The sequence below is a fragment of the Balaenoptera musculus genome, chromosome 6 (genome assembly GCF_009873245.2).
Source record: "Balaenoptera musculus isolate JJ_BM4_2016_0621 chromosome 6, mBalMus1.pri.v3, whole genome shotgun sequence".
Taxonomy (NCBI): Eukaryota; Metazoa; Chordata; class Mammalia; order Artiodactyla; family Balaenopteridae; genus Balaenoptera; species Balaenoptera musculus.
In genome coordinates, this window is record NC_045790.1 from 47,501,691 (window position 1) to 47,514,834 (window position 13,144).

At 37.7% G+C, this 13,144-nt stretch overlaps 1 protein-coding gene across 3 annotated transcripts in view; it reads left to right on the forward strand.

The window, feature by feature from the left end:
• Positions 1-13,144, forward strand: part of SLC24A2 (solute carrier family 24 member 2) — a 248,656-nt gene that overhangs the window by 228,955 nt on the left and 6,557 nt on the right. For 2 of the 3 annotated variants that reach the window (XM_036855857.1, XM_036855858.1), the window contains 2 exons: positions 2,375-2,464; positions 9,454-9,620. In XM_036855857.1, the coding sequence (XP_036711752.1) occupies positions 2,375-2,464; positions 9,454-9,620 (257 nt within the window). Of the gene's footprint in view, positions 1-2,374; positions 2,465-4,990; positions 5,049-9,453; positions 9,621-13,144 lie in introns of those variants that run through there. The other variant, XM_036855859.1, reaches the window with a different exon arrangement.

Sequence of the window (13,144 nt, forward strand, 5' to 3'; positions counted from 1 at the left end):
CTGAAACTTTACAAAGAAAAAATATTTTTAACCTTTTTTTTTTCAATGAGTTCCTAATCCAATACTAGGTACATTTAGATGTCCACTAATGACTAATTGGCTTCTTGATTAAGACTCATAAGCATCAAATTTTGAAATACAGAGGTTTTCAATAATATGTTGGTGTAAACTTAGCACCTTTAAATGCTTAGTCCGATGCCTTACTTTCTGCCTTTTGACTGGGAATGGTCTATGGTTCAGGGATGATATTTTTCAGATGAGAAATATGTTCAAATAATTTGATTCTGACTTGGGACGCTGTATCAATGAACAGACATGCAAAGGTACAAAAAAATTAAATAATAATAAAATAATAGTTACATACTTTGTAAGTGAGCTAACCTGGAAAGGGGGCGTACCTATGAAATGAGGACTCTCCCAGGATATCCAGTCCATGTGCCATGTCATAAAGTGTGGAGATGGTACTCCGTTCCCTCCCAGGATGCGCAGAATCAAGCTAAGGATTGGCTGCTGCTCAAACCACATGGGTGGTCCCACATCACAAGAGGGGGCCCTTCTCTTCCCTGTGACAGAGCATGGCCTGGGAGCTGAAGCCCTCATCACACCTAGGATCCTGAAACAGTGACTTGTGGCCAGAGGAAAAGAACAGGAACTCTAATCAGCGAAATGCCTTGCCTGGGAAAAATTGATTTCTTGGCACTGGCAATTCCAAGGCTCAGGGAATCTGGTCTCCAGAATCCAGCTGAACCCCTCGCTTTAAAGGAATTTGCTTTCAAAGTGAGTGTCTCAAGCTCCACTTTGAAAAATTGATGACTTTTTTCCCATAACCCATTAAATAGTGCTTAGGTCCCCAGAAGGAGTCTGAGTCTTTGGCTGAAATATTTTCCTTCTAAGAAAGGGAAGGAGTAGGGGGAAGCATTTAAGAATAAGGTTGTGGCTACTCACCGTGGTTAATGCTTTCCCCAATTTAATCAAGCCCACTGGTCTTCCAGACATCCCAGCTAACAAAAGGCCCAAGAAAAACCACAACCATTGAAGGAAAGAAATGGTTATTGTGAAATTTAATAGAACCATGTGAATGATAATGAAAACATATATTAAAAACTTGAAATTAATAGAGAGAACATAAGCCTGTTTGGAGCAATAGACTGTGTTCATCATTAAAGATATTCAAAAGATTGCCATATACAGGTTTATCTTTTCCTTTTAATGAAGCTCTCAAAAGCCATGGCAGAAGTGTTCTATGTGACTGCCCAAGGTCAACTCTTCAGACGAGTGAGATAGCTTTCATCCAGGTCAACTCCGGGATTCATTTCTCTGGACAAAATTGGATGGCGTTATCAAAGCAAAAAGTGAGATTGTTTCTCAAAGTGGAAAGCTTTGAAATAAAAAGTGTTTGGCAATAATAAATGAGAGACTCTCTGAGAGCATTCTGTTATCTGAGCATGTTTTAAAGGATCCCAATTTTGCAAAAAGGGCATCAACAGGACACCACTACCATCCAGTGCAAGCGTGGATTTCCCTATAGTGGGATGGATAAGAAACACTGCATTTTGAGTGTCTGATTTTGGCTGATGTTTGAAAGAAACTTTAAAAGTGCTCATACTATAAGCCTGAGATTGCACAAAGCCCAGGGCTAGAAACATAATTGGATATAACATAGTTAGGGGTGGAGAACAGGAGAAAAAGCATTCCCAAGAATGTCTACTGTGCCACCCCCGTGGAGAGCAGCACAAGTGAGCATCTGCTGTTGATACTTGTGTGGCTCCAACGTCCTGGAGACTGGCCATCCTCAGGAATCTGTATTAATTGTGGTGATGGCTTCTTCTGTGTGGCTTTTCCTCATAATTCATGGGACCGTAAAATGAGCCAATGTATTTTGGAAACTATTGATCCTTCTTGTGAAATGTAATTAATCCCGTAGGCTTTCTGGCATATGGATTATTAGGATACATGGGTTGAAGCAATAGAAACTGATTCTCATGAAATTGAAGAGAAGGTAGAAAAGGGAGCAGGAGAGGGAGAGAGAATGTGGGGTATTGAGGGATTGAAGGCAAGGCTGAGGAACCAAGCCTTGGAAAGGGCAGGAGCAGAGAGCATCTGAGAAACCAGCAGCAGGAACAGACATTCTCTTCAAAAGGCTTCCATCTCAGAAACTAGATTTGGGATGGTTTGGCTTCCACCAATTTGACATTCTCAAGAGAGAATCTTAATGTCCCAGCTTGACCAACGCTTGGTCATTTATTTAGATTGCTAATTCTACCAGGACTGCAGGCAGTGAGGGAGAAGTAGCTGAATTGGTGGTCTTAGCTTTGAGCTATCAGATCACCTCAGTTAGCACTCACATTCTCTCCTCTTTCTGGTTCTCTTTCAGTCTTCAAGGAAGTTTTTTCCCATCACGTTCTTCGGCTCCATCGCCTGGATCGCAGTATTCTCTTACTTGATGGTCTGGTGGGCACATCAGGTAAGACCTTGAGAGTGACACACATCTGCCTGGCTTTTCTCTTGGTTGCTAAGTGGCTAACCAGTGTGTTTGCTTTCTGAAACTGTCACAACAGTATTGCATCTAACAAGTTACATATTCCAGGACTAAAGGAATTTATTCCACTTAACTTTCCCTCGTCTCCTGGCCTTTCCCTATAGTGTGGACTCAAATCGGCATAGCCCCAGACAGCCATGTGGAGGAAAGGCAAGTCTCACTGCTTCTTGCCCTCTGAAGCCTGAAGCCAGGCCAACCCAGGCCTGGAGGAATGTCAGAGTTTTTCCTGGCTCAGCAGCACTTATACTTTCTCTTGGGCAGCCACTCACCTCGTGTTCTCATCCAACTGGCTCTTAGGGAAAGAACTGGACACAAAATGGTCTCTTCCTTGAGCCTCCATTTACAAAAATGATGATGTATTTCCCTTTTACTACTTTTAATTCAGTACCAGTCATAATGCCCATCACCAGAATAAACTCTCAGGAATTGTTTGTTGCAACACATGAATGGAAAAATGAGATGCAAAGGTCTTACATTCTCAAAGATACTAATGGTTACCATTATTGATTGAATGTGTACTACATGCCAGATAATTCACATCCCTTTGTCCTTGTACATGGGTATAATTTCTATGAGGGAGATACTATTATTATCCACAGTTTACAGATAAAGAGTTAAGCTTAGAGCTAATAAAAAAAAAAAATGCCCAGGATCATTTAGGTAGTAAAAAGCAGGACTGAGATTCTAACCCAGCACTCTGCAGCTCCAAAACTCATGCTTTTAATCTCTATTATAAACTACATCAATTCCAACTGCCCACTTGTATTCTTTGTCTAATATACCCTTAAAATTATTATACTTCTTAACAGAAATAAAATACAGCAATTTGAAATAAGGAAATATACACCAAGGACATATGTGGATAGAGTTCTCAACAAATGCTGCTGGAATAATTGGATTTCTATATGCCAAAATAAATGAACTTAGACATTTACCACATGCGATACTCAAAAATTAACTCAAAATGCACGATAGTTCTAAACATAAGAGCTAAAAACATCTAGAAGAAAACAGAAAATCCACATAACCATGGGATAGGCAAAGAGTTCTATGATATAACACCAAACCATGATCCATAAAAAAAAAAATTGATTAACTAAATGTCATCAAAAGTAAAACTTCTGCTCTTCAAAAAACCTCATTTAAAAAATGAAAAGACAGGGAATTCCCTGCCTGTCCAGTGGTTAGAAATCTGCGCTCTCACTGCCTAGGGCCCAGGTTCAGTCCCTGGTTGGGGAACTGAGATCCCATAAGCCGCGTGGCACGGCCAAAAAAACCCCAAAAAATTGGAAAGAGAAACCAGACTGAGAGAAAATATTTGCAAATCATATCTCTCTGATAAAGCACTTGTATCCAGGATATATAAAAAGCTCTTAAAGCTCAATAATAGAAAGGCAAGCATCTACAGGCATCTTAAGGTTTAAGATGGACAAAAGATTTGAGTAGCTATTTCACAAAGAAAGGTATGCAAATGGCTAATAAGCACAAGAAAAGATATTCAACATCATTATTCATTAGAGAATGCAAATTAAAACCACAGTGAGATACCACTTCACACTCACTTGGATGGATATAATCAAAAAGACAGAAAATAACAAGTGTTAGAGAGGGTGTATAGAAATTGGAACCCTGATATATTTCTGGTAAGAATGTAAAACAGTGCAGCCACTTTGTAGACAGATTGGCAGTTCCACAAAATGTTAAGCATAGAGTTACCATATGATCCAGTGATTCCACTGTCTATATACCCAAGAGAAATGAAAACATCTGCACAATTTATACACAAATGTTCACAGCAGCATCATTCATAATGGCCAAAAAGTAGAAACAATCCAGGTGTCCATCAACTTGTGTGGGTAAATAAAATGTGGTGTATCCACACAATGGAATATTATTCTACAATAAAAATGAATGAAATACTGATACATGCTACAGTGTAAATGAACCTCTAAAATATTATGCTAAGTGAAAACAGCCAGTCACAAGACATCACATGTTGTATGGTTCCATTTATATGAAATGTGAATAACAGGCAAATCTATAGAGGCAGAAAGTAGGTAACAGTTACCTGGGGTTGAGGAGGTTGGAGGGCAATGGGAAGTGACTGCTAACGGGTATGGAGTTTCTTCTTGGAATGATGAAAAATTGAACTTAAATTCTGGTGATAGTTGCACAACTCTATAAATATACTAAAAAACCACTGAATCATATACTTTAAATGGGTGACTTTTAGGGTATGTGAATTATATCTCAATAAAGTTGTTTAAAAATAAACATAAGATACCACTTCACAACCATTAGGATGACTACAACCAAAAAGACAGACAATACCGTTTGTTGATGAGGATGTGGAGAAACAGGACTGCATATATTTGTCAAAGCTTACAGAACAGTATGCTTTTTTTAAAGGGTGAATTTTACTGTATGGAAATTACACCTTAATTTTTTCAGAAAGAAGATATGGCATCACTAACAAAATCCACTGGAAATGTTGGCTGATAAACCAAGCATTATTCCTACAAGATATTTTATATTATTCCTATCACAGTTATTTTACTGACATTTGACCTCAGGTTACTCTTCCTTAATATTTCCAAAAATCTTCGGCCCCCTGAAGAAGTTCTGTTTGCCCCAAAGTCATTATTTTCTACATTTGTTGAAAGACGTTTGCTACCGATACCCAGCAGAAATCATTGCAGAAGGTAAGCTGCTTCTCAGTCTCCAGATTTCCAGGCTAAAAGGAGTGTTTGCCATTTATAGATATATAATGGCCTTTCCTAATAATCATTTTTATTCGTCCATGTACTGATAAAGGAAAAGAAGTTATTTTTTTCACTTATTGGAATATATTGTTTTCTAGATATTTCTCTTTAGTCATCCTAGGAAACATCATCCTACAGGCTTCCATCTCTTTCTTTACTTTTTAATGATTATCTTAATTCCACAATCCTGTTTCCTTTTCATTCTCTTGTAGAAAAGTATAAACACAATGCCTGGAACAATAATAATTACTAAAAAAAAAAAGCCCAGAAATATAAAGTGCATAAAGTGCATAAATATAAAGTGCATATTCGCCTTACTAGCGAATAATGAATGAGAAGTTTCTCTTTCTTTTCTCCAAAGAAATGCTTTTCTCTTTCAAAATATCCAGACAGCTGATCAAAATAGCAGATTCTGTTCTAAGTCTGTAGCTCTAATTCTATCATTTGTACTTTTAAACTGTAAAAGCTATAAAGATAACAAGCGCACCATTTAGTGCTCAACTATTTTGTTATCCACAGTTTTACCAATAATAAATGCTATTTAATACAATTATTTGGCTACTGTTTGGCCAAAAGTAAATGCCCTTCACATAAAACAGTTTGTGCATACTTTCCTTTAGTTTGGGGAGTTTTTTGTTTTTGTTTTTACATCTTGAATCTTCATCTTAGTAAATTTCATGGGTGATGAAAACCTGTGATTAAAATCTATCCCACATCTAGTTAATTAGATGTTAATTCTCGGTTAATGCTAAGAGTCAGATACAACCTCATGTCTCATTTAGCCAATATGACATTTTGCAGATCCTCACTAAACCACAGCAAGGAACTGGATCATGGCATATTGGAGCAGCAATGGATACGGATTCTGAGCGGCCTCGTTATTTATTTCTATTAGAAAACAAAGGAATTCCCCCAAGAGACTACTGAGGTCCTTTCTAGCTGTAAACTCCTCTGATGCTACCCGATTTGATCTGAGTGCTGTCCCATCCATGCACCCATCACCTTGCCTCTGACTCGCCAAAAGCCCACTTCAGTGAAATAGACTCAAAATGAGCTTCTGAAGACTAGTTCTCCTTCAGTGAAGGTGTTTCTAGAGCCACCCAGAGTCATCAGGGTTTTGATGTACAGTGAAAATTCGTCATGATTCATGTGATTTCCCACATTGTAAACTGACCCTGCTAAACCAGCTTCTGTCCCTGCTGCCGGAACCCTGAGGGTTGCACGCTGATATGTTGGAGAGGGAGAGGAGTAGTGTCTGAGTTATCGCAGCTGCTATTTATTGAACGTTTTCTTTATGCCTGACACTAGTTGCTATTTGCTTTATATGCATCATCCCATGTAATCATCCCAACAACTCTGAGGGTAGATATTATTATCCCCATTTTACACATGAGAAAAACTGAGACTCAGGGAAGTTGGCCACTGTGCCCAAGGAGTGGCAGGCTAGGATTTGCACCCAGGGCTTTTTGTACCCCGTGCCAGCACTCTTAACCACTCTACCATTAACACCTCTCTTCAATTTCTGCATTTTTCTGTCAATAGTGGCATTCAAACTCCAGATACAAATTTTTTTAAAATAGTCACTGCTTTAAAACTCCCTCTAAGATTTTAAATTACCAAGAACGTATTAGATAGTTTGGAACTTATTGAGGGCGACAATCATTTAGTCAGCATCTTCACAGTCTTTGAAAATGTTTCACTCCATGGACTTCCCTGGTGGCGCAGTGGTTAAGAATCCTCCTGCCAATGCAGGGGACACGGGATCGAGCACTGTTCCAGGAAGATCCCACATGCCGTGGAGCAACTAAGCCCGTGAGCCACAACTACTGAGCCCGCAAGCTACAACTCCTGAAGCCCGCGCTCCTAGAGCCCATGCTCTGCAACAAAGAGAAGCCACCGCAACGAGAAGCCCGCACACTGCAACAAAGGGTAGCCCCCGCTCGCCACAACTAGAGAAAGCCCATGCGCAGCACCAAAGACCCAATGCAGCCATAAATAAATTTGTAAAAAGAAAATGTTTCTCTCCAAATCTAACAAAAAACATCATCAGGGAGAATATTTTGCTCAAATAGGGCACTTTTGTACAAAATTCTTGTTTAACACTAGGAGAGCCAGTGAAAATCATGCTAGTAAAATCGTCTAAGTATGCAGATTGATTTGTTTATTCAGCAAATAGGTATTGAGAGCCTACTATGTACCAGGCTATGTTCTGCTTATTAGGGAGACCATAGTGATTAAGGCCATGACCCTGCTCACGTAGATGTCACTTTCTAATGGGGAGCAGTGAATCTGTGCACCACGAGGATAGGTAAACTAGTTCAGCTCACCAGGCTCTAGAGCAGGCATGACCATCAAAATAAATATAGCTCCCTACTATGTTTTTAAGCTAGTGGGAACCAGGCTATTCCTATAAATCAAAACAGAGATTTAGAAATAGGTTTATTCTAGAAATAGACCCAGAGACATAGAAAACAAACTTATGGTTACCAAAGGGGAAATGGGGGGAGGGATAAATTAGGAGTTTGGAATTAACATAAACACACTACTATATATAAAATAGATAACCAACAAAGACCTACTGTATAGCACAGGGAAATATACTCAATATTTTGTAGTAACCTATAAGGGAAAAGAATCTGAAATATATATATATATATATATATATATATATATATATAACTGTACACTTGAAACTAACTTTGCTGTACACCTGAAACTAACACAGCATTGTAAATCAACTATATTTCAATTTTTAAAAAAAGAAATGTTTATTCTATTCCCCCAAAACCTTTATTCTTACATGCTACTTTGGCCCTTTACATTTTCTCAAAAAATGCTGGACGTCATCAGGTAGGAAACCAAACTGAAAGAATTGTCGTAAAGGTTTTCAGAACTGCAGTTCACCAACTCCAGAAAATACATAAAGTTTTTAAAAGAAAGACAACAAGAAGACAAACACGTTGCTCAAGAGACTGGAGGAGCATACATTGAAGGCTAGACCAACTGTCCAAAAGAGAAGTCATCAGTCTTAAAAGGCAAAGACCAAAAGAATATAATAAATGTCCCCCGTCACTTTTCAATGATGACATACATCATTGTCAAACCCATTAACAAAGGGTTTTTCCATAAATTATAATTTAGTCCTCACAACCACCTTATAAGGTAAGTATTATCGTACCCACTTTATGGATCAGAAAACGAGGATAAAAATATAAGTAACACAGCTGTGTGTTATATATGAAAGTTGTTAAGGGACTCAGTCCTAAGAGTTCTCATCACAAGGAAAAAGAATTTTTTTCTATTTCTTTAATTGTATATCTATCTGAGATGATGGATGTTCATTAAACTTGTATGATAATCATTTCATGATGTATGTGAGTCAAATCATTATGCTCTATACCTTAAACTTATGCAGTGCTGTATGTCAATTATATCTCAATAAAACTGGAAGGAAAAAAATAAGAAAGAAAGTGAGGATCAAAGATATTGCCCAATTGGTCCAGTTAGCGATAGGTCAAGTACTTAATAAATGCCAGAGCCAGACCTTAGACCAAGGTCCTCTGATTCCCTAACTGTTGCTTTCTCCATGGCTGCCTTGCTGATTTACAGTCCTGTGTTACAAAACCCAAAAACACCCAAAATCAAGTTTTCTGTGAAAATGGTAGAGTCTAAAAGTGTTTAAGAGTGGGTTATAGACACTAGGAAATGCTAAGGAAAAATGGGGACACTGGGTGTCAATTCTTAATCTTCAATGATAAATCCAGGGGCAAATCTGCTACAGGATTTGGTGCCATTGTCAGGCACTGGCCCCTGTAGCCAATGACCAATTGGCATTCATAACTCTGATCTTCTGCTTCCCCTGCCTGGTCTTAATAAAAACCATATAGAGGCAGCACTCTAGTCTTCTATAGCTCTTTTTTGAGATTATCTGTTTAATCCTCATGTGAACCTTCCTGATCCCTTGGGTCTGAATATCATTAAAATATAAAATCCTTTCTGTCAATGATGGTGCCTTCTTCCTTGTTATCATCTCCATACTCAGCACAGCACAGAGTAAGAACTCATTAAAAGGAAGTTGCATTCAAATGTTAGTGGTTTTGATGGTTTTGTGACTTCAAACACTCATATGTTTGTCCCTGTCGTTGCTTTTAGGTTGGAGAGACAATTGGCATTAGTGAAGAGATTATGGGTCTGACCATCTTGGCTGCTGGGACCTCCATCCCTGATCTGATCACCAGTGTCATAGTGGCCCGGAAGGGGCTCGGGGACATGGCTGTGTCCAGCTCTGTTGGAAGCAACATCTTTGACATCACTGTAGGGTGAGTAGAGCTAGTTATATAAAGGTGCACATCATCTCCACCACTGTCTTTGTCTTCTTAGAAGCTGTAAAGACGTGACCAGGATCTCAGAGCCCAAAACCAACCGATACCAATAGGAAGTAAAGACTGGTAGTACCATTCAATTTCACCAACTCCAATTTTCATTTTCAGAGAACTTCATGAAGAATAAGTTATCCGTAGACAGGCAGAAACACATAACTTGCTTACAGAGTGGGTGTTGTAGGAAATACTTTAAGAGAATTTCACCTATAAAATGGCACTGGCTATATGTCATGAATATTCAACATTTATATGTGACTGAGATGCTCTGGTGGTTTCACTGTATTTTTTTCCATGTTCTAATTCTTTTTTTTTTTTTTTTTTCATGTAATGTCAGAAACATTTATATTAACATATTTCCATACATATTTCCATACAAATACAAATATAAGATTTTTAGAAATTTCATGTAATGTCTGAAACATTTATATTAACATATTTCCATACATATTTCCATACAAATACAAATATAAGATTTTTAGAAATTTCATGTAATGTCTGAAACATTTATATTAACATATTTCCATACATATTTCCATACAAATACAAATATAGGATTTTTAGAAATTTCGTGTAATGTCTGAAACATTTATATTAACATATTTCCATACAAATAACCCAATGAAAGTTTAGTATTAGTTGTTTTGTTTGTTTTTTTATACTGCAGGTTCTTATTAGGCATCAATTTTATACACATCAGTGTATACATGTCTCAACTTCTGCCCTGCAAACTGGCTCATCTGTACCATTTTTCTAGGTTCCACACACATGCATTAATATACGATACTTGTTTTTCTCTTTCTGACTTACTTCACTCTGTATGACAGTCTCTAGATCCATCCACATCTCAACAAATGACTCAATTTCTGTTCCTTTTTATGGCTGAGTAATATTCCATTGTATATATGTACCACATCTTCTTTATCCATTCGTCTGTTGATGGGCATTTAGGTTGCTTCCATGACCTGGCTATTGTAAATAGTGCTGCAATGAACATTCAGGTGCATGTGTCTTTTTGAATTACGGTTTTCTCTGGGTATATGCCCAGTAGTGGGATTGCTGGGTCATATGGTAATTCTATTTTTAGTTTTTTAAGGAACCTCCATATTGTTCTCCATAGTGGCTGTATCAATTTACATTCCCACCAACAGTGCAAGAGGATTCCCTTTTCTCCACACCCTCTCCAGCATTTGTTGTTTATAGATTTTCTGATGATACCCATTCTAACAGGAGTGAGGTGATACCTCATTGTAGTTTTGATTTGCATTTCTCTAATAATTAGTGATGTTGAGCATCTTTTCATGTGCTTCGTGGCCGTCTGTATGTCTTTGGAGAAATGTCTATTTAGGTCTTCTGCCCATTTTTGGATTGGGGTGTTTGTTTCTTTGATATTGAGCTGCATGAGCTGTTTATATATTTTGGAGATTAATCCTTTGTCCGTTGATTCATTTGCAAATATTTTCTCCCATTCTGAGGGTTGTCTTTTCGTCTTGTTTATGGTTTCCTTTGCTGTGCAAAAGCTTTGAAGTTTCATTAGGTCCCACTTGTTTATTTTTGTTTTTATTTCCATTACTCTAGGAGGTGGATCAAAAAAGATCTTGCTGTGATTTATGTCAAAGAGTGTTCTTCCTATGTTTTCCTCTAAGAGTTTTATAGTGTCCAGTCTTATGTTTAGGTCTCTAATCCATTTTGAGTTTATTTTTGTGTATGGTGTTAGGGAGTGTTCTAATTTCATTCTTTTACATATAGCTGTCCAGTTTTCCCAGCACCACTTATTGAAGAGACTGTCTTTTCTCCATTGTATATCTTTGCCTCCTTTGTCGTAGATTAGTTGACCATAGGTGCGTGGGTTAATCTCTGGGCTTTCTATCTTGTTCCATTGATCTATGTTTCTGTTTTTGTGCCAGTACCATATTGTCTTGATTACTGTAGCTTTGTAGTATAGTCTGAAGTCAGGGAGTCTGATTCCTCCAGCTCCATTTTTTTGCCTCAAGACTGCTTTGGCTATTCGGGGTCTTTTGTGTCTCCATACAAATTTTAAGATGATTTGTTCTAGCTCTGTAAAAAATGCCATTGGTAATTTGATAGGGATTGCATTGAATCTGTAGATTGCTTTGGGTAGTATACTCATTTTCACAATGTTGATTCTTCCAAACCAAGAACATGGTATATCTCTCCATCTGTTGGTATCATCTTTAATTTCTTTCATCAGTGTCTTATAGTTTTCTGCATACAGGTCTTTTGTCTCCCTAGGTAGGTTTATTCCTAGGTATTTTATTCTTTTTGTTGCAATGGTAAATGGGAGTGTTTCCATAATTTCTCTTTCAGATTTTTCATCATTAGTGTATAGGAATGCAAGAGATTTCTGTGCATTAATTTTGTATCCTGCAACTTTACCATATTCATTAATTAGCTCTAGCAGTTTTCTGGTGGCAGTTTTAGGATTCTCTATGTATAGTATCATGTCATCCGCAAACAGTGACAGTTTTACTTCTTCTTTTCCAATTTGTATTCCTTTTATTTCTTTTTCTTCTCTGATTGCCGTGGCTAAGACTTCCAGAACTATGTTGAATAATAGTGGTGAGAGTGGACATCCTTGTCTCGTTCCTGATCTTAGAGGAAATGCTTTCAGTTTTTCACCATTGAGAATGATGTTTGCTGTGGGTTTGTCATATATGGCCTTTATTATGTTGAGGTAGGTTCCCTCTATGCCCACTTTCTGGAGAGTTTTTATCAGAAATGGGTGTTGAATTTTGTCAAAAGCTTTTTCTGCATCTATTGAGATGATCATATGGTTTTTATTCTTCAATTTGTTAATATGGTGTATCACATTGATTGCTTTGCGTACATTGAAGAATCCTTGCATCCCTGGGATAAATCCCACTTGATCGTGGTGTATGATCCTTTTAATGTGTTGTTGGATTCTGTTTGCTAGTATTTTGTTGAGGATTTTTGCATCTATATTCATCAGTGATATTGGTCTGTAATTTTCTTTTTTTGTAGTGTCTTTGTCTGGTTTTGGTATCAGGGTGATAGTGGCCTCATAGAATGAGTTTGGGAGTGTTCCTTCCTCTGCAATTTTTTGGAAGAGTTTGAGAAGGATGGGTGTTAGCTCTTCTCTAAATGTTTGATAGAATTCACCTGTGAAGCCATCTGGTCCTGGACTTTTGTTTGTTGGAAGATTTTTAATCACAGTTTCAATTTCAGTACTTGTGATTGGTCTGTTCATATTTTCTGTTTCTTCCTGGTTCAGTCTTGGAAGGTTATACCTTTCTAAGAATTTGTCCATTTCTTCCAGGTTGTCCATTTTATTGGCATAAAGTTGCTTGTAGTAGTCTCTTAGGATGCTTTGTATTTCTGCGGTGTCTGTTGTAACTTCTCCTTTTTCATTTCTGATTTTATTGATTTGAGTCCTCTCCCTCTTTTTCTTGATGAGTCTGGCTAATGGCTTATCAATTTTGTTT